The sequence below is a fragment of the Lacerta agilis genome, chromosome 6 (assembly GCF_009819535.1).
Source record: "Lacerta agilis isolate rLacAgi1 chromosome 6, rLacAgi1.pri, whole genome shotgun sequence".
NCBI lineage: Eukaryota > Metazoa > Chordata > Lepidosauria > Squamata > Lacertidae > Lacerta > Lacerta agilis.
This window is the reverse complement of record NC_046317.1, coordinates 63,888,613-63,910,339: the sequence shown is the minus strand read 5'-3', so window position 1 is coordinate 63,910,339 and position 21,727 is coordinate 63,888,613. Positions and strand designations below refer to the sequence as shown.

Here is a 21,727-nt window from a genome sequence, read left to right as displayed (position 1 = left end):
TCATTAACCGTATCTTGTGTTTGACAGACATCACCCTACAGTGGCTTATTCAGCACTCAAAATCCCGGCGAAGCTGAGAGCCCTTTGGCCAGGTCTTGGATCGGGAAGATGCCATTGTAAAAGCCCAAACGCACCTCCTCCTTTTTCTTCTCCCATCTCCTGCTCTTTCCAACCCTCTCGCCCACCTCCCTCTCCCTAGATGGGTATTTTTAGGGGACCCCAGATTCCTCTTCTGCTGAGATTGAACTCCTGTTTTTATTGTAAAGAAACTGTCTGCCTCCTCCCCCTTCCCCTTGCTCCTTACTCTGGTTTTGGCACTGTTCTGTTGTCGTCGGTGTGTGTACAGTATATATATATATATGTATATATATTTTAATTTTTTAATTTAAGCAATTTTGCTGTTATTAAATGGGGCCTGTGAGCTGTCGCAGGGGGTGGTGCGGGTGGGGCAGCAGCAAATGGATGGGGTGGGGAAAGTACCAAGCGCAGTATTGGGAATGTTATGAGCAGTCAGGGACAGTTGGAATCTTGCTGGAGGGGACCCTGGCTTTGGGCAGTATCTTCCCCCAAGAGACTTCCTTCTTGTCCACCTCAAGCCCCTCCCTTCTCCTTCTGCGACAGGATCCAGGAGTCTCTCCTCTCTCTGCTGCCCCAAGCTGCTCAGCACTATGGTTAGGAGATGAGCCCCTGGGAAAGGTTCATAGAGCAGTATTGTTCATGGTCTGAGACTCTAGAGGAGAGTTGGTGCCATCTCTTCCTCCTGCCCAGTGTCCACTGAGCCCTGGGGAGCAAATGCTTCCCAGTGGACAGATGTTGAATCTTCTGTACATGAGCTTTGACTCCTACTCAGCTTGCTCTCCAACCCCCCCCCCCCCCCGTATCATCTCCCTCTGCGCCCTGCCTGATGAACTGGCATGTCTGGTGGATGCTGGGCACTCATGCTTTGCAGCCTTTGTGCTCACCTTCCTTCTTGGTCTGGTGTCTTTCTCTCGGTTAGCACCCGAACAGAAGTAAGCAGTGGATGATGCACATCCCTTGACTGTGCGAAGGCAGAATAAGGGCCCAGGGTTCTAGTGTGCTGCCAGAGCAAGATAACAGATCTGGAGTGGTCTGGGTTTCTCATGACCCCGTTCCTGGGCCTCCCACTCATGCCAAACGATTGCGGCCTCTTCGGCTTGTGAGGGACAGTGGGAGGAGACATCTATGCAAGAGTTCCCTTCAAAGCCCTTTGGACAAGGCATAAGGCGCTTCCCTCAAATCCTATATCCCACTGCTTTCAGAGTGGAGGACACAGCGGGTAGAAATTGTGCTCTGCCCAGTTTGGAGGTGTTTCTGCAGGCCGCAGCCTAGTCCTTAGGAGCAAAGGCTGTTCCTCAGTTCCCTACGCTTGAGTGTGTCTCCCTCCTTGAGACCAGGGCTTGCTTGAACGTACACACTTTCCTGTCCCTCAAGTTAGGGTGTGAGGCTTTGGTCTTGGGTTAAACCAGTGGAGTAGAAGGAGGGTGTTCTTGTTCTCTCAAGCGCACACGAGGCTGTGTGTGAGACACTTTGCTTCGCACCCTACTGAGCAATAGGGTGCTTGAGTTTATAGGTAAAGGCTGTGGTAGCAAGAAGGAGGTATTCCTGGTCAGGGGTATTAATCCAGCATAGTGGAGTTGGCAACTGTCCTGTGTTGGTGTTTGCTCACCCTGGAATCTACAGCAGCCTCAACAGGGTCCAGGAAGCGGGTCATGGGAAGGATCATTAAAAAGGCTTCGTATGCTAGCCCCTTTGTCTCCCTGTGAAGGGCAGCAGGCTGCATGTGGCCGTGTCTTCCCCGTCCCACTTAAGCTTTGGACAGGTGTGAGACTGCAGGGCCCTTCCTGCCCTTGCCTGGCCCTATCCTGCACGGAGCTGCTCTCTTCAGGGCGGGAGGGGGGGCTTTCTAACTGCATCTTTCCCCCTCCTCTTTTCTCATTTTCACAGAATTGCACAAGGAGATATTTTACTTTTTTTTAATTTAATGAATTGTAAAGTGTCATTATTCCTTTTTTAAAATATATTTTTGGCTCATTTTTTGACCTTCTCTGTTGGGAAATGAATCTTGTAACAGTACATTTTTTTGCCTCCTAAATAACAATAAATTAACAATTTTGTGTTGGTGGTGGTTGCATTGTGAACTTATTTCCTCTTAACTGGTTCGTCATCTCTCTCACTCACTTTATTGGAGCCTGCTCTGCTTCAAACTCAGCTGATCAGCCTTCTTTTCCCAGTGGCACCTTCATGGCCTTGGGGCACAGCTTCTACAGGATGACGGCAGCAAACCAAGGAAATCGGAGTTTATCTTTGGAGGCTTGCAAATGTAATTCTTGTATGTTGAGATGTGTTCACCTGCCAGGATTCATGTTTGACAAATTGCCTGCCACACTTACGTGTACACCTGCTGATGGGGACTGAACTGGCTAGGGCTTGCCAATCTTGGGGTGACAGTGGACACCTTACAGGAGAAGTCAGCGCATTGTGTAGCAGCAGTGAAAAAGGCAAGCACAGTTGAGAATTACTAGGCAAGGAAATGGAAACAAAGCCGTTGCTAACAGAAATCTTTAGCTAGATTAGATAAATCTGTGGTCAACAGTAATGGGATTTTAAGTCCAGCAGGTGTCTTGAGGACACCATGCTAACTGACCCTGATATAGGGAGTTAGAACATGGGCCCACTCAATGAAATTGGCTAGCAGTAGCTAGGAACAGACCAGACCAAAGGAGGCAGTATTTCATATAATGCCTTAGTTTAACTTGTGGAATTCACTGCCAACAGCTGCCTGGCCAGTATCTTAAAGCTGTACACAAATTAATAGAAGAGCAGGTCTATCAACAGTTTTTCATGACAGTGCAATAGAACCTCCCTTGTAACTTTTGTGGATGTATCTGTACTTGGAAGCATAATCCTGAACTAGCTGGGACCTCAGTCTGCTTTTTCATATCTCTGTATATCTCCTAAATGCTGTTGCAATTTCCCCACTTGCAGACTTAATTGTGTAGCTTTTTCACATAGGGAAGACAGCAAATGGCTTTTATATTCCTGAAGGGAACATAAGACAGGCTTGTTTTCACAGCACTTACCTCTTTACTTTCCATCTTTTGGGAATACCTGTGCTGACAGCATTTCCTTGCAGTTAAACCTATCCAAGCTACAGTAAATCTAGGGGAGAGAGTGGCTTGATGGAACAAGAATATAACATAACTGCCTCTCTTTAAATGCAATGTGCCAATATAGCCTGAAGGGGAGGTGGAGAAATAATGTACCACCTACACATCACAAACTATGAATTCAGGATTATATGCATCAGCAGTTCCTGTCCAGCTTTTTTCTTGCTTACCTTTCTCGGTACAAGCATATCATTTTGACACAACCACTTTTGTCCTAGTAGTAAAGGAGTAGGCAGGCCTGTTTGCTGGGCCGAATGGAGAAAAACATCTGCAAGTAGCATCACACACGTATGTACCTGGTGTGTCCTGTCAACCTTGTGCCCACTATTGCTGCAGGCAGAGTGGCCAGCCAGTATCATAAATACTGGGGATGAAGTTTTGGCCAAGAAGGGGGTGAGTGTCATTCAGCAGGGACAACAAGAGAACTCAGGAGTGAATGAGCTGATGGCATTTTTCTGGAAGTGAAGACAGTGCAATTGTATTAGTCTCTAAGGTGCATTGCACTTTGCAAAAAACATGTTCATGTTACTGCTGGCTAATACTACCGTCTTTCTGGAATTTTGATTATCTCAGTAACTTCTTTCTTGTGTACCAAGCCGACTTGAAAATTCTAGTGAGGACCAATCATTTGACATTTAATTTGTGTGCCTTTTATTTGAGTTCAGTTTTGGGTCCATGGTAACTTCAGAATGAAATATAAGAATTGCTATTCTGCACCAGGCCAAAGATCCCCATAACCTAATACTGTCTCTAGCAGTGGCCTGCCTGATGTCCCTGGGAAATTCAACCATCCATCCTTTTGTTGGCAGTTTACAGGTATATGGCCTCTCGTGTGGAGGTGATTGTCCAATGACAGACCTATTTTCCATCCTGTTTTCTTTATCTAGTGGTTTTCAGGCTTTTGATACTCAGAAATTGTTTCCACATTGATTATATGCTGGGGAACCATTCACAATGGTAGCTCTGCTTGCTGCTGAAAATTATGACACACTTTCTTGGTCATATGTGTGAGCAGTGGCCAGGACTCACTATCTTGTATTCCTTGAGTCTATATGCTTATAAAAAATGTCCAGTGCTCCCCTGTGGTTGTGGAGTGTAGTGATGGGCAAAGGAATTTTGGCTTTGTGTGGGGAAGTTTCATAAGTAATTTGAGGATGATTGGGCTGGTGGTTTTCAAAGCCCATTTTGGTTTGGCATTGTAAATAATAATTTTATTATTGATACCCCACCCATCTGGCTGGGTTGCTCCTGTAAAGTACAAAACCCCAGACACAATTCAACTGCCTTCTCTTTGTCCTTATGTAAACTGCATAAGGTGTGCACCAGCTGCATACACAGAACAGTTTAAATTGGATTTCATGTCCCTGTGATGTCCTCATCCTCGTGGCAGCCTACACTTTCCCTCCATTTGATTTGGATTTTTCGGATCTGCATATAATGCAGTAAGGAAACTGAAATTGCATGTTAACTACCTGTAGGCATGCTAATATGTACTGTGGGCATATTTATTTTTTGCAGGTGGTGACCTTTTGCTGGGTCCATTCTATCACCCCACCCACTATTTCCAATGGTGAGGCACTCCTTGGTGGGCTGTTGGGCACCACACATTTTGTTGTTGTTAGGACCTGTTTTGTACAGGTCTGGTATATCAGAAAACTAGCAGAGATAAATTGAAAATGACTGCATGTACAGGTAAACAATTACCTGTACGCATGCCTACAATGGACCTCAGGGAACTCTGCGAAAGTGGGGAAGTACTGAATGAGAGGATGGCTCAATGCACAGTGCAAATCATAGCATCAAGCAGCTCTCACTAGTATGAATGGGAAACGCAGAGAGTTCAATTGAAAGCATTCATGTGGGCAAATGTGCATGAAAGTACGCATGGAAAAATCAGGGCTGTGCAACCTGCATGTGTATTAAAACTGGTGTGTACGCAGCCACCATACCCAAACATCCCTGTCTGTCATTCTTCCATTCAGTGTCCATTCTTAGGCTGCATGATGCTGATTTGGCCATCTGGCCCCTGCCTACTGGGATTGCCCCAGATCATCTCTTCTCCAACAGCAGCTGCCTGGGCTCTAGTCCCTATTGGAAATGGCATCATAATGTGCTTGATGCTGTGTCTTGAACACTTGACTGAAGGGGGCAACCCTTTATGGCCCCAACATCTTTGAAATGTTACACATGCTCCTTTCCTCCCCCTGCCCCCCAAACTGCATTCTAGCCAGGCTCGGTCTCTTTTCTTTCTCGTTTTCTCTTCTCTCTTCCCCACCCCCAGCTCCCTGACCAACCAGAACCCTTTGCAACAAGCCCAGCATTGTTCTCGCTTGGCCCTTGCTCAGGGTAAGCCAGCAGGGAAAGCACTGCATGAATAGCAGCTCCCATCCATTCTCTGCTGTCTTGTTACATATTCAGGTCACATCACCACTTAGGCTATGCACAAACCCCCTCGCCCTCCCTGGCAGGGCGAGGATCAAGACAGTGGCCTCCTCTTGCTCTCTGTCTCATAATTGCTCTGGGTTGCTTCACTTTGTTGGGACTATTTCTAATCCTCTTAATAGGACAGGACCCCCTGCTAGCAAAAGGCAGAGGCTATCTTCAGAATAGATAGTCTTTCGCCTTCTATGCAAACTGACCCAAAGGTGGACTGTTTAGTCCAAAGATTTTCTCATACTCTGTCCTTTCAATCAATTCTGGAGGGTGGGAGTCGAGTGGAAGTGCCACACTGCAGCCTTCAAGATTGCAAGCAGATTTTGCTATGAGCAATGAAACCTCGAGAGAGATGAGCACGTCTGCTTTAACACTAGTGTAAATTTGTAAGCAAGAGTGATGGTAGAAAGCAGCAGTTTGAGCAAATCCAATCCAATGTTTTTGGCAAGAAGCTGAAAGAAGCAAGGAAGTGTGTCCTCAGCAGCCATAAAAGACAATAGCAGGTAAAGCCAGAAGATCTGCCAATAGCTACAAATGGCAGTGTGTCATCTCACACCAGAAACCACAGCAAACCGAGGAAAGCAACTTGCATAGGTATTTCAGACAGGGAAGACCATAAATGCTAGAAAATGTCCCTAATAGATGTCACTCCAGAATGAGATCAGCCGCCAAAATAGACACTCACCATAAAGAAGACAAATTCCTGCAGCTATTTACGGTAGTTTTCCTTTGTTGATAAAACCTGAAAGTAAGGACACTGAAATCCCTATGGTAGTCTTTATAGATTTGAAACTTTGGGAGAAAGAGCTGAAATTTGCTGCATGCTACACACTGAAAGAGAATTATAGGAAAATGATTCATAGATGGCATTTAACTCCCAGTAGATAGGCTAAGATGTATAATATAAGAATCGGATCTGTTGGAAATGTAAAGGAAGTAGAAGGAACAATTTTTCATATATGATGGGCATGCAAAAAAGTTAAAGAATATTGGGAAATGATATATAATGAGATAAAAAAATGTTTAAAACAACTTTCCCCCCAAAACCTGAGGCACTTCTGCTAGGAATTGTTCAGACAGAGGTTCCCAGGAGTCGGGGGGGGGGGGAATTTATGTATGCAACAACAGCAGCTTAGGTTTTTTTAGCTGAAAAATGGAAAGTGAGAGATGTCTGTAGCGAGGAGGATTGGCAACTTAAGATGATAGAATATGCAGAGTTAGCATGTCTAACAAGTAGAATAAGAGAGCAAGAAGAGCAGGTATTTAAAGAGGAGTGGAATTTTGTTGAGTATATTGAAAATGATTGCACAGTTAAAAATGCTGATAGTATTAAAGTAATTCAACAGTATAATAAATTTTGAAGTGTTGTGAGATAGGAAAATTGAATTAGAGGGATATATCAAAATATGCAGGAATGGTGGATAAGTTAAATCAGTGTTTTTCAACCACTGTTCCGCGGCACACTAGTGTGCCGTGAGATGTTGCCTGGTGTGCCGTGGGAAAAATAGAAAAATTACTTTATATATAGCCAATATAGGCACAGAGTTAATTTTTTTAACATTTTCTAATGGTGGTGTGCCTCGTGATTTTTTTCATGAAACAAGTGTGCCTTTGCCCAAAAAAGGTTGAAAAACACTGAGTTAAATGAACCTTGGAAGGGGAGGGAGGGAAGTCAATGAATGTTTTAATTTGAAATGTAAAATTTGAAAATTTAATAAAATTATTATATGTATAAAAAAACCCCTAAGGTCATCTTGGCTTTCGTATAGTTTGGCAGAACCTTGTGATCTCATACCATTGTGACTTTTCCTCCATAGTGTCCAAACAGAGTTGTGAGTGTGCTATAGGTTGTGCACACAGTGAATGCGAATCTCAGTAGGTCTGGTAAGTGTCCTTTGTGAGTGGAGTGTGAACCCTCGAATGCTTCCCAGAATTTGCTGCAACGGGTGGGAGGGTCTGTAGGCACTGGGTGACATTCTGCAGCAGACGTTAATGTTGACAGGACTGTGATGCTAGAAAACCATTGTTTCATAGCAGACAGAAATGCACTCTGAGAAAGCGGTCTCATCGCTTTCCTTTACTACCCTGGCCACCACTGCAGTTTCCTCCTCTGTGATCTTCTTGCCCTCTTTGGCTGGCTCTGGTGGTGCTGAGCCTACAGCTCCCCATTCTCCCTCCCCCCCCCCGATGAATCCCGTCTCTGGCAAAATGGTGAACAATATCAGAGCAAAAGGGCTTCCCCCATGCCTGTGCACACAGTGAAGAGCTGGCCTAGTCTGCTGACGAGAGAGCGGCCCTTGGGACACATACCAAGTGTGCCTACCCCAAGACTGCTCTTGTTTGCTAATGGGGGCAGCAATCCAAACATCACTTTCTTTGTACAAAGACAGGAGCTTTGTCTCCATGGCAGCAGTCCCAAGAAGGAACTGTGGGTGTCATTCCCTATACAAAGCCCTCACTGATCCCCTGCGTTGCAGCCCATCCCCTAGCAACTGCCTCCCTCTCGCAGTGGCGTTTACTGCTCCTGAGGGTGCAATCCAAAGAGCAGAGAACAAGGCCCTTTAACAGTTCTGCACAAACAGAGCTGGGAGCCTCACTAACAGGGAAATGCGGGAGAGGCCTGACCGCAGGGGCTGCTGCAAACTGCTAGAATGAGTACGGGTGGACGATAGGTGAAGAGGCCTTTTTTCTACTCTGCCAGACTGCTAGCGTGTTTCTTGCACAGAGGTGAGAGCCATTTGTCCTCCAGGAGTTGACTACAACTCCCATTGCCCCTGACCATTGACAGGAACTGGGTCCATGGTGTGGGTTTTCCTGATTGCCAGTGGGGTATGGTTGAGTATGCCTGAGGGCAAACGCTACTGTAGGTGTCCACCCCACCTCGGTTGGCAGGAACAGCCCACTTTAGGATCTTTAGGATCTTTTTCCATTTGAGATCACACCGTTGGTCTCTTTCTCTCCCTGGTGATCCAGCAGCTTTTGAAGACCTATGCCCTTGAATCTACTGAGCAGAGGCAGATTTAGGGGTGTGTGACCTGTTCACCGGCACTGAGTGTTGCAGGGGGTGCTGCCGCAACAATGAGCAGTGGAAGGTGTGCGCCACTGAAATTTTAAAGCCCAAAGTCTGCAAGCGTCTTGAAGGATGCAAAGAATCTTAGGCCTGGGAGGAGTTGTTTTTTAGAACTTTCAGTCTTGCTGAGTGAATCTATTCACAGCAGGCTCATACCTAAGGAGCCTTTGCATCATCCAGACTACTAAGTCTAACCTTTAAAGAAGGCCAAATCAATAAACGGTTGGTTCTTTCTGTCGTCTTGTGGATTTGAAGCAGTTAGGTCATACGCAGGCCATACTCCCAAGCTATTCTCTGCAAGAGCGAAGAAGCACAATGGGATTCTCATAGGCCTAACGTCATTCACCTCGGAAGCTTTGCTGGTGTGATGAGAGAAGGAAAGGAGGAAAGACATGTGGAGGAATCGCTGTGGTAGTGAATGTTTGGATGGATTCCCTCTACCTCGGGAGTCACACAGGAAATGCTAGTGCAGTGCTACCTGGAGCTACAGAAGCATTTTTCTGGCAGTGACTTCACATGAAAAGGGAAACATGAGTTTCTGTTTGTCCCTTGCATGCCGCTGTGCTGAAGCTACAAGTGCATGCCTGAGAGCCTCAACCAAGCATGGCTCATGTTTATGCCTGTTCCAGTGGCCAGCTGTATTGAAGTGTTCTGCCAAAATAGGGGATGTAACCACAAGTAAGGAGTGTATGCAACCAACATACATGCAGGCCCCACTCTCATCCACCTTCCCACATTGAATGGGAAGGTCTGAAGAGTGCATCTTGCTGAATGGGTTTAGAGGCCTCTGCACAGCTGGGACCCTGATAAGGCAGGGTTTCTGATCAATCTGAGGCTTTTAAGCACGGTCAGTCAAATTTGTTTAGGTGCTCTATTTAGACCTTCCCATCTAATTCACAAAGGTTGAGATGGAGCACAGGGTGGGTGGGTAGGTCAGTGCATACAGCGACACTGGGAGCAGAGGCAGTATGCATGCCATGCCCACCTCCCCATACCTACGTAACACCTGAATAGAATTCCAGATGTCCCTGGTCTGTACACAGAGCAATTGGAGATACTCATCCAGAAAGCAGGGCTTTACTTTCATTGAACAAGGAGCTTCTGCTTCAAGCTATCACTATTATTAGCTAAAACTAAATGGTTCCTTCACGAATTTGCCTAACGTACAATTGGGGAGGAAAAAGAGTGCAACGTACTCTGTGGCAACATACACAGCTCGACCACCACATTGGCAGGGAATGTAAGAGCACCTTGAGGATATAGTGACCTACAAATTCCCAAAGGGATGACCTACAAATTCCTGAAAGAAGGTCCTTGCAGTTAGTGTTTCCACAAGTCACTTGCTTTTCATTGGCGGCATGAAGGTGGAGACTTCCTTACTCAGGATTTAAAGGGAGACCCAGAGCCCTGGGATAAAGAGATGGGTTTTCCTGGCTCAAGGTCTGCATAGATGCCTATTTGACTTTTCTCCATCTATGACTGTGCTATATGTGGGTTTCATGAAGCACTGCATTCTGGCTTTGTGGGCAAACCATTGCTTCCCCCTCTTCAAAGTATGCAGCCACAGGTGCTGCTGGAACCCAGCAGAGAGAGCTCATTGTGCCCCGATGAACGTTGTTGCCAAGGGAGGCCGTCACCAGCATGCACACAGGAATCTGAGCTTGTCTGTGTGTGTTAATGCAAGAGACTGGCTTCCTTCTGGAGGGCATTGCAAAGTCCATGGCAGCAAAATACTTTAGATACTGGAGGGGTGCCTAAATACAGCAGTGTATGTTTCCACAAGGGAGACATTAAATATCCTTAAACTCGGTTTAAATAAACGCAGTGGGGATTAAGCAGCAGGATTCTGATCTTCGGGATGGGTTATGTTCTCTGCTTGACCTCACCAAAGGAGGCGAACCTGTGACATTTGGCTCACAAACAGGAAATACACGGAGTGAATCACACCTTATGTGTCACATGTAGTTATGTGAATACTTATAAAACCATTGACAGCACCTGTTGGCATCCTGGTTATGATCTGAACCATGGTGTGCAGGGAAAGAGTTGAACTCTTTCCTCCTGGGTGGCTGTGCTGACAAAAACCACGCATGCACCACCATGAGTGAAAATATAAGCTTAGTTAGGTGCATCAAAGTTCAGTGAGTAGTACTCACCTGGAGACTTGTGATAAATCAGAATACCTTTCCAGTGCTTTCCCTTATCACATTAAAAAAGAAGAAGTATATATACCTTCCAGGATATGCTGTTCCTTGAGAAAATTTATGTGCTTTCGTGGTCGGGGAGGAAATCTGGTAAGGCACTAAGTGGGTAGATTCACTTTAGAAGACACACAACAGTTAACAGCTCTACAGCACATATTTTGTTTTTTAAAAATGTCATCTCAGGAAACATGTTTCACTATCTAGAGTATTGATTTATTGAGGCTAGGGTAGTGCTTGTCTTGTATAGGAGGCTGTCTCTGGGCCTGGAGCAGAGAAGGGGACAGTGAGATCCTGCACGACTGCAAGATGGGTTAATTTGTACTATGTCCTCTCTAAGACACTTGGGGTCTCTTCAGTCCTTGAGGGGCTGCAGGCGGAGCTTTCCTCAGCACCCCCCCCCTCCTTCATGGCAGCAGCCTTCTCTGCTCGTGCCTGCGGTTTGGGGGGCGCTCACACCCTAGGTAATAGTTCAGCAGAGGAGAGAGAGCTGCCAGTTGAGGCCTCATAACTAAGTCACTCTGGTCGGAGCTGGTGTTGGAACAAGCCCTGCTCCATTTCCACCGTCCAGCCACTTCACCAACTGATAACTAAAGAGAAAAACAACTTTTGGTCTTGGGAAGAAGCTGGTGGAAAAATGCTCCCCGCTAATGCTCCCCACTTAGCTGATTGAGCTTAGCATGGAGTGCCAACCGCCCCCACAGGGGTAGGTGATTCCCGGGGCTTGTCAAAGAAGATAGAAGAGGACATCTCGGTTTTCAGCTTGCCGTCGGAGCCGCCATCACTGGAGGCAGCTTCCTGACCACACTCGTCGCAGCAGCAGCAGCAGCAGTCCATGAAGGCCTGGCCCAGCGGTTTGCAGAGGCACAGCAGCAGCACAGGAGTCACCGAGCACTTGAAGAACAAGAAGAACTGGTTGACGAGACTTAGCAGGTCCAGGGTCTGCTTGGCCATGTCAGGAGATAGGTACGCCACAACGATATTGCTGACGTTCTCTGGAATTGTGCAGAGACCATAGATCACTGTCAGGCCAATCACGGTGCAGTTGAGTTGGCTCTCGCACTGCCCGTGCTTACTGCCACGGCAGTTGGTCTTCTCTGGGCTGCTGACCCTTCTAGTGACCAGCTGGCAGCTGACGGTGAAGAGGATGGGCAGGCAGAAGTAGCATCCGAAGTACCACCACATCCTGGCGTTCTGGTAAGTGAGGACCAGAGAGTAAATAGATTCTGGCAGGTCCTGGGAAGGCTTCATGGTGCAGTAGTCAGTCACGACGCCGGAGACTGGTGAGGTGTCTTGCGCCAGCTGCCAGAGGAGGATCTCTGGGACGGAAAGAGTCATGGAACCCACCCAGATGACAGCCAGCTTGGCAATGATGGAATGGCAGTGCTCAATGGGTCGCAGCTTGGCTTGCGGACTGGTGGCTGCATGGAATCTGTCAATGCCCAGAGCGCAGAGGCTGAAGGTGGTTACGCCCAATGAGGACACCTAGGATCACAAAGAACAGAGACAGACTGTTGTTCAGGGTAAGTGAGCTGACCAAAAGGGGCAGTTTGCTTTAAAGAGAGAAGGGCATGTTGACATCAATGGATGAGCTGCAAAATCAGTTTCTCCATTTCTTTTGAGTGCAAAAAGCCTCTTTCTGAGTACAAGAAATGGGCCTACTGTATAAGGATTGATGCAGACCCCAATTTATACCATGCTAAAATGCCTTCTGTAAAACCAGGTAAGGTCACCCAAATCCCCAACAGCTTTTTTATATGTTCCCAAGAGCACTGCTGTTGGTTAAGGCCAAAAGTGTGTGAAAAGACATAATGGATTATAGGCGAAAGATGCTTTGGAAAAGGTTGCTCCAATGTAGGACTAAGCAAAGAGAGACAGTAACCTTTGGAAGCCCGAAGTATTGAAAAGAAGCAAATTCAGAGTGCTAAATGAGCCCTATTATCAGAATGACACACCCCCCCCCAAATGTTTTGTAAACTTGAGGCAGATATATCAAGGCAAGTGCAACTGAGGGGATCAGCTCTGGCAGAAAGGCTTACAGCCTACTCATACCCTCCCTCCTTTTCAGCCTAAGATGCTATTGGCTGCTATTCTGCTTTAACACTAGTGTAAATTTGTACTGTCAAAACTGGTAAAGCAATCTGGTGGACTCTCCAAAAGCTGTATCTGAAATAAAAATGCCCAAAGGCTCAGCTAAGCAGCATTTTCTTATCCATTGTTACCCTCTTACTACCCATTTTTGGTTCCTTATACCTCAGTATTTGTATTTTATACATTTACAATTTTTGCCTGTACCTTTATATCAATTGGTGAAGGCATAGGGATGCACAGTAGGAGGTCAGGGGGTTCATTGTGGTTTGTGAATATATATCAGTTGAAACATACATCTGTAGTATGGCTAGAGACTTTCCTGTAGCTGCACTTCTTATTTACTAGCTATCCTTCCCCAGGAAACCAGAATCCGGCAGGCTCTACTCATGCAACAGAAGACAGGGGCCACAATGGACTGTATCACATCAGCTTATAGGTGGAGAGATCCCAGTCACAAATGCTGCCCATCTTAATCATTTCATGCAAACAGAAAGCCAGCATAGCAGGCAAAGGGTTGGGACCAGAGCCTTTTCTCTATGATGCACTACACTTCTAATTGCAAGGAAATTATTATGTTGGGGAACACTCAGAAGTGGTACAATCCATTCTACCTCCTTGAGACTCTTCACAGAATTTTGCTGCACCTTTTCATATATTTACAGATTGCAATTAGCAACTAAAAGCAAGAGCGGCAGGGTTGGGTGGGAGAGACATCCTTGTGAATCCTTCCCAGGCCACTAGCAAGCTCTTGACAAAATCAGCGCTGGTCATTGAAATCCCCTCCCAACCCTGCTCCCCTTCTGGTTCTTAGTACCTAAACGCATCCGCTCTCAGAGGGATAAACGAGTTCAAATAAGTTTGTTGATGTCCCCAGCCGGTCCCAGCTAATTTCCGCTGCATTCAGAAGCCCAGGAAAACATCCCCCTCTGCCAAAAGGGAAGAGGGCAAAGCGTGGAGGAGAAAATGCCAAACTCTGGGTGGGTTTGAAAGACAATGAAGAGCATGAATAAATAGCAGACGGGGCTGCCCTCCCCCTCACGCTGCCCTCTCCATTACAAACACTGTGCTTTCCTTGGGCTCAGGAAACACAACGCCCCATTTGAACAGTTGTTCATAGGCTGCGCGAGAGCTCCAGGGCCCTAATTGCAGGCACCCGCTCACTTCTGAGGGGAACAAGGGACATTCATTGAATGCAGGAAGCATCGGAAATTGGGAAGAAATCCTCAGAAACCCTCCGTCTCCTTTTAAGTGCAGCCAAACCGGTACACAACAGAGCGCTTCCAGGCCACAGCCTGCGTTTCTGAGGGCCGCTTCTCACGGTGCTTTTTAAAGACATGAGAATGGGTGTCCACAGGTCCCCCCCTTAATCTAAAGATACACAGACACACCACACGATGCTGACAATGCCCTTATTTCTCTCCAAGAAACTGGTGGGAGACTGGAGCAAGGGGCTGCCTTGAACATTGTAAGCCTAGCCCAAGTGTGATGCTGTGTATCCCTACTCTGCCTTCAATGGGACCATGTGTCACCGGGCCTAAACACACTGCATAGTCTGCCGGTGAGCTACCGGGCCAAATTCATGATGTTAGTACTAGAAAACAAATCCTTAAATGGCTTGGAACCCATGTACCGGTACCTAAAAGAATGCCTCCCCAATAAGACCCATCTTGGGCCTTACAATCACCAGGTGAAGCCTCATCACAGATCACTGCACCTCACCAAACCACAGCGCATAATCTTTTTCCTGACATACATTTTTTTAAACAACAACAACAACAACAACTGAAGAGCCATTCAAACATGCCACCCTCCATCTGCAATATAGAGTGGTACTACAGTCCCAGGAAAAGCAGTGTCTGGTTATTCCACTGCATTTGTACAGAGGCTCTTGTTCCCAAATAAATGAGCATATAAACAAAGCCTTAAAAGAGCTTTTAAGATAGAAGACTTGGGAGGGGAGGAGTAGCTCGCATGGGGAGTTTGGGGAGAAAGTGGAAGGTGAAAGATGGGTTCGGCATCGTCTTCCCTGCCACAACTCTTCTGCTCTCCGAGATGCTTTGAGGTAGGGAAGAGGCAGCCAAACAAATGCTAGCTGCCATGTGCTTGACATTTGTTCTGAGAGGGAAACTCAAAGGCACAGGGTAACTTCTGCAAAAGCTGAGCTGCTAGGTTAAACTAGAATGTCTTCCGAAGGCACAGCTGCTCTGCAAGTTTTTATTAAAAAGCAATTTGCAAACTACTTAAGACTGACAAATGGAGCGGAATAAGGAATATGTATTATGCTGCTTTCATAGGCAGCAGTATCAAGCATGTTAACATTCTAGCATTTAAGAGGATTTTTATTTTTTTGGAATGACTGCAGATACTAAGTTTCCTGTCCTGATTTCAGTTGCTTTCCTTTCAGAGTGGCACTGGGTATGCACCTTCTAGGATGGAGGGTAGTAAATGTCTGCAAGCACCGTCAGCCTGTTTTGGACTTTCAGATGTTGGCAAATATTTCTCCAGAGCAAGCAGAAGTGGCCTCTGGCAGTGTTGGGATGTGTGGACTGCATGAATAAGTCCTTGACCCGTGACTGCATTTCCCTATTTTCCTACAGCAGGCCCTTACTGCCTGTGATCCTGCCAAACAATACCAAGGCTGCATTGTCTTCCCTGCCTCACCCATGCATGGAGCTGTTCCCATAGCGAAGCACTGAATCATTCACAGATGTTCCACCACCTGCATCGCTCTCATCTTGCTTCGAGTTAGGAACCGACCAGAGAAGCTACAGAGTAAGCAGCCCGTGTGGCACGTTCTCTCGCAAGGAAGGACAGGAGAGAAGAAGGAACTTGTATATTATATAAAAACTAACCTACATGCCAATGGTCAAGTCTGAATATCATCGTCATCATTTTTTATTTATTCATTTGGTTTATATCCTGTCCTTACTTCAGAAGGAGCCCTGGGTGGTAGACACAGCAATGTTAAAACATTTTTTGGGGTGTGTGGCTAAATAGTTCAAAACATTCGAAAAGCAATTTTGAAACATTTTCTCAACCAGTGATCTCAGGGTTGCCAGAAACATTGTCTTTCAGCTACCAAATGCCTTGGTAAACAGGGATGTGTCTGAATTTATCCTGAAAGGCAATAATGCAGTACAGGAGACAGGTTCACTTCACTGGGGAAGGTGGTTCCACAAATGGGGAACTACCACTGTAAAGACCCCATTATGGGTCAATGCAAACTGGGCAGCCTCCAGCGGCAGCATCACCAGCAAGTCCTCACCTGCTGATCATAAGGACCAAGATGAGTGGTATTTGGGAAGGCACTCTTTTAGGTACTTGGCTCCCATGCTAGAACTAACGCCTTGAATTGGCCCAGTAGCTCATTGGCAGATGGTGTGGCACTTTCAGGACCATTGACACATGGTCCCATTGGTCTCCCCACTTGCCAGCCTAGCAGCCTCCGGACTATCTTCAAGGGCAGCCCCACCTTCATCATTCAGAAAGTAAACAATTGGGTTGTAAGAAATCACAAAGACTTAAATTTGCACAAAATTTCATTTCAGTTCCAGTTGGAATTTAAACATGCATCACCCAGTTCCAGGTTCCAACACTTTGCTTATTGCATAACACTAGCTTTCAATAAATCACCTGTCTTCTCAGTCCTAGGCATAATCTACTGGGATGTTTCCTGGTACAAACCCCATTGCAGTGAATGAGATGTGTGCAAGAGCACTACCATAGACCTGAGCAGATCCAATTCATTGCAAATGAGAACACCCCAACTTCAGTTGGAGCCATTTGAGAAGGAAGGTCCCTACGTTCTATGGAGCTTTCCTATGTGCTTTGCCCTATACGAGACAAAGCCAGCCACACAAATTTGCAGGCCCAATTGTGGGTCGAATGAACTCTAATGCAGCTTGGCCGTGAGCTGACACAATGGTCTTGGTGGCTCTGTCGTAAGAAAAGCCCTGCTGGATCAGACCAAAGTCTGATCCAGTACAATGTCCTGCTCACAGGGGCCAACCAGAGGCCTATGGGAAGCTGACATGCAGGTCGTGAGCACAATAGCATTCTTATTTCCCACTGCTGTTCCCCAGCAACTGGCATTCAGAGGCATTTTGCCTTTCATCTTGGAGGCAGCATATAGCCATCATGGCTAGCAGTCATTGATCTACTGTTTTCCTGGGGGTGAGGGTTGGGCCTCAGGGAAATGTAATTTGATGGGGAGACTAGGGATCAGTAACAGAGAATTATTCGCATCACCAAATTTAGCAGCCAAACTAGGCATGACTTTAACCATGTTTTTGCATCCTGCATCTGGGACCAGCAATGTCTCTTCGTTTACAAAAAGCAGCTTCAAAGCCCCTTATCCTGATCCAGAGAGAGGGGGATTTTTTAAATTAAAAAATCATTTCCCGTGCACTGTCTTCCCATTGGAAATTGAGTTTTACGCCAGCTGCTATTTGCCTTGATTTTTAAAATTCCACATAATATTTGAAAATCGGGGCAAAAAGAAAGATGTAGCTGATCCCAAGCATGTGATTAATGTCTAGTTTGGCCCCATAATCCCCAGTGTTCTTTGGGAGAAGCCATTATGGTCTAACAGGCATGAAGTTGACACGATCTAGTAGTTTAGATCTTGATCGTTGGTTGGCTCTAGCTCACATCCATTTTATGCCAGTTCAAACATAATGGTTTATCCCAAAGAACCCTGGACAATCAGACAACTGCTCCACCACATGGCCATGCTAATTTATTTTCCCACATCTGACTGGAGATAAAGTATTGTGTGAATGTGGCCTCACACCAGGCTGCTTTCCTCGGATGGGAACTCTCCGAAGCCCAAGTGCGTTGGGACAGAGGAGGGAACGATATTCTAATGGCAGAATTACATGGCAAATGTACAGGTCCACCCAGCCATGTCTTCGCCTTCCTTCCACCTGACAGCTTAATTTTCATATCTCTAACTGCAGAGTGAGTTTCACAGAGATCTGCCATACTGAGCATTTGTTAACCATCTTCATTGACAGCGCTTGATTATTCAGACTTGTCTTTTAGGCACACTCTGGCAAGGCATGCAAGGGGGCAGGGCACTCCGCACAAATGTTGCGTGTGCAGTGCAATCTTATCCATGTTTACTCAAAAGCAAGCCTCCCTGTTTTCAAAGGTGCAACGTTTTGAGCATTCTTAGTGGGACAGGTTTTCAGACTGATCTGCCCTCACCCCACTGCCTTAGGAACCAATGCAGCTGAAAATAAAATGTACTGTATTTTGGAAATGCCGAAACACTAAACAAATACATTATCATGACTAAAGCAGTTGCCTGCACACACGGATGCTTGAGGTTCACGTGCAAAAGCAAATATATTGATAGCATGAGCAGATGAAAAAAGAGGGCAGAGTTATTGTGCCTTTAATGGCTGTGTAGAAGAGGGAATTGTCACTTGGTTGCTCTTCCTTCCTCTTCTAGTTATGTCAAAAGAGGATCCACATGCCCATAATGGTAAGTATAGGCTCTCCTCAAATACTAGCTGAATCCCTGGTTCAGTTCCTTCCTTTGCCACAAATTTCCCCTGGGACCTGAAGTGAGGTATACTTAGCCTTTGTGTGCCTCAGACTAACTGTCTAGTCTATAAAAAAGATAAGGTCATCCCCAGGTGCGAAAGCTTAAGACACACCAGAAGTATTATCAACATGCACCATCACATGCACAACCCAAGTAGAGGGGAACTTCTATGCAATTTAGAAACGTGGCACGCTTCTAATGGGTTTCCTGCCACTGTGAGAATAGGATGTTGAACTAGATGGGCCATTGGCCTGATCCAGGAGGTTATTCTTACGTTCTTATGACACTGCTGCATATATCTCTCAGTGGTAAGTATCTGGATGAAGTCTTAAAGTTAGGGCTGCAACTGTCTCTTTCTGTTCTTTTAAAAGCAGGCACAACAGGTAGAAATTCAACAAGGAGAGCCTTTCCCAGCATGATGTAGTATCCCTGTCACATGACTGTTAAAGGCAGTGGTACCCTAAAGAGGAATGCATTGTCCCCAATGGGAGAGAATTTTTCCAAGAATGGCCACTTCAGCTCTGCTTTCTCTGTCCTTGCCTTACAAGAAAACTTTCTCTGAACCTTTAAAAGTCGTGAATAAAACTTTGCGATGGTATGAATACAGCTCTTTGAAATGTCTTAGATCATTACAGCAGCCTGAAGCCCTGCTGGTTAATGGATTCAGTGCAACTGTTTGATACGTTTATTATTTTTAATTGGGGCATTATCTTCCTGAGGGGACTTTAAAGTATTTGCATTTATAACCTTGCTCCGTAAATTAGCTGTATTTCCATCCTATATTGTTTTCTTCTAGATAAATAATGCACAACTTCCCCATGTTTGTTCTGTAGCTCCGACTATCTGGAGTCAATGCCACAGCAAATCACTATGCCAGGAGTTCCCAAACTGCGCTCCATGGACCACCAGTGGTGGGCTAGCTTCATTCAGGTGGTCCATGGCATGCACACAAAAGCTTATACCCAGAACAAACTTAGTTGGTCTCTAAGGTGCTACTGGACCATTTTTTTATATCCATATTAAATAGTCAGACTGATTTTTAATTGCATTGCTATCCCTTCTATGTAATTCAAATTGTAATACAATTAAATAACTATAAGAAACAAAAGAAGCAATAAAATACAAATAGAAACCAGAGAGCATCTAGCACAGTGGCAATTGCTACAAGAGGCAGAAAAACCATTAAGGGTCCACCAAGACCCTCAGCAATTTTCAAACTGCCTAAGCACAGTTCAGATGAATGCCCATGGTAATCAGGCTTTAAAAATACCATCTGCGGCAATACTTTCGTCATCCAACCAGCATACTTATCTCCGCTTTCTGAAAGGCATCTCAGTGATCTGGGACACACCTGTTACCCGGTTGGGAAGAAGGCTGGTGTAGCCTCCAGTCTTTCATACGAGGTTAGAATAGCTCTATGTAGTATAGGAGGCAGTGAGTTACAGTACATTGTAGAGGGCTATGTCCAAGCTTGCAATATATAGCTGGGCACATGCTCCAACATTACACCCCCCCCGAAGAGGATGCACAAAATTGCTGATGAGAAACCAGGGCGGAGTGGAATCTCTTACCTCCATGAAAGGCACCACGCGGCAGGAGATGCTCCCCAGCAGCCTCTTCTTGGTGATCTCATTGAAGATAACCACTGGCAGGCAGAAGAAGAGGATGAGGAAGTCCCAGAAGGCAAGGCTGGCCAAGATGGAGTTCCAGGCACTTTTCATGTAGTAGTTGTTCCAGACGATGCACATCACAGAGAGGTTCCCAATGATGCCCACGGCAAAGACAATGAGGGACAGGAACATGACAGCATAGGCACTGTAAGAGCTCTCGGTCACTGGGTACAGAGGGTTTTGGATCTGAGGGCGCTTCCCTGATGCCACAGTCATATTGTCCTGGGGCTCTGTGGCCCCGTGGACCGCCGGACTCCGCTGGCGCTGCTCAGAGGGATACGTGCTGGACGGCACCAGGGCCTTGGTGGGCCGTAAGCTGCCAGGGATCATGGGCCGAGGAAACTCCACTTTTACTCCTGGAATGTACTGCTGAACTGGCTTGGACTCTTCATCCTCGGTTCCCCGGCGAGTCCTTCTCCACCTCAGTTGCTCTTCCGACAGCTGCCGCCCCCTCTGATTGCCAAGGGATCCTGGCCATCTCAGCCTCCCGGGTCTTCCAGGCATCTCCAGCAGTGCCTCTTTGGAGACAAAGTGCCTTGTTAAATGACTCTCTCCAGCCCTCTGCTCCCTCCTGGAGGATATAGAAGGCTCCTGAAGAAGCAGGGCAGCACCTTCCTTCACCATGGTCTCCAGAGGCTGCAGGAAAGGAAGCAAAAGCATAATTGTCCAAGGCAAAGGCATCCTTCCTTCTGCACAGATGGGGAGGACGATGCACACAGAAGGAGACTTACAAAAAGAGCCAGCACAGGTGGCACAGCAAACTAGGAGAAAATGAGGGAGAAAATTCCCACGCTTTGACTCAGGGTATTAAGAGGGCAGGGAGCAGGGGGGAGGCGACCCTGATGTTTCAGCCCGGATTGAGCCAAGACGGAGAAACTCTTCAGTCTGCCTCAACCAGCCTCACTGGCGTTCTGCATTCCCTCAGATCTTGGGCCAGAATAAAAACCGTTTCCCCCAGTAATTCGCTCCAATCATCCTTTATTGAACCGTGGGCCCCCTGGTGGCCAAACCACAATGGCTAAAGGCTGCTGTGAAAAGAGCCCAGCATTGCTTGAGGCAGCGAGAGAAGAATAGCAGAAAGAAACCACCTGCCTCAGCAAGAGACCTTGGAGGGTTTGTGTGGTAGAGCCTTGTGGGAAGCAAGGGTGATTTACATCAGAAATAAGAAACCTCTTGCTGAGTGAACCCCCTTGAGCCAAACTAGAAAGGTCACAGTACAATTCAGAGGGCTATGTATTCATTAGTATATGTTAAAAGAGGATTCTGTTGGCACTTGAAAAAGGTGGCAGAGCAGCTTTTAAGCTGATTGTGGGGAGGGAGGGAAGCCGACAAGAGCTGGGGAGGGTCCAGTTCAGAATGAATCTCTCCTCTGGGATGAAGATGATAAAACTGATGAAAAATTAAATGGGGAAACCATAGAACTAGGCATTGTGAGTACAGGGCACAGGAAAACAATTCAGAAAGGCCAAAGCAACACAAGTCAAAAGGCAAGAGCAAAACACTTGAAGAGAGAGAGAGCATAC

General features: G+C 46.3%; 2 protein-coding genes across 2 annotated transcripts in view; one reads left to right on the top strand and one right to left on the bottom strand.

Annotated features, from left to right (window-relative positions):
• The window catches only part of ARL8A (ADP ribosylation factor like GTPase 8A), a 37,729-nt gene extending 35,588 nt beyond the window's left edge, over nucleotides 1–2,141 (top strand). The window contains exon 7 of the mRNA XM_033153104.1: nucleotides 28–2,141. Coding sequence (XP_033008995.1) covers nucleotides 28–77 — 50 coding nt within the window. The 3' untranslated portion in view covers nucleotides 78–2,141. The remainder of the gene's footprint in view (nucleotides 1–27) is intronic.
• Nucleotides 2,142–11,082: 8,941 nt separating this feature from the next.
• Nucleotides 11,083–21,307, bottom strand: GPR37L1 (G protein-coupled receptor 37 like 1). The gene is made up of 2 exons (XM_033153102.1): nucleotides 20,106–21,307; nucleotides 11,083–12,377 (listed from the first exon to the last, which is right to left on the bottom strand). Exons 1-2 carry the CDS (start codon nucleotides 20,883–20,885, stop codon nucleotides 11,568–11,570), a joined length of 1,590 nt encoding a protein of 529 aa, XP_033008993.1. The 5' UTR covers nucleotides 20,886–21,307; the 3' UTR covers nucleotides 11,083–11,567.
• Nucleotides 21,308–21,727: the final 420 nt, after the last annotated feature.

Excerpts from the sequence above, each read along its gene's own strand:
- GPR37L1 (XM_033153102.1), bottom strand. The coding sequence starts at position 20,885 with ATGCCTTTGCCTTGGACAATTATGCTTTTGCTTCCTTTCCTGCAGCCT. Across the intron at positions 12,378-20,105 it reads GCGTGGTGCCTTTCATGGAG|GTGTCCTCATTGGGCGTAAC; the intron begins GTAAGAGATTCC and ends TTGTGATCCTAG.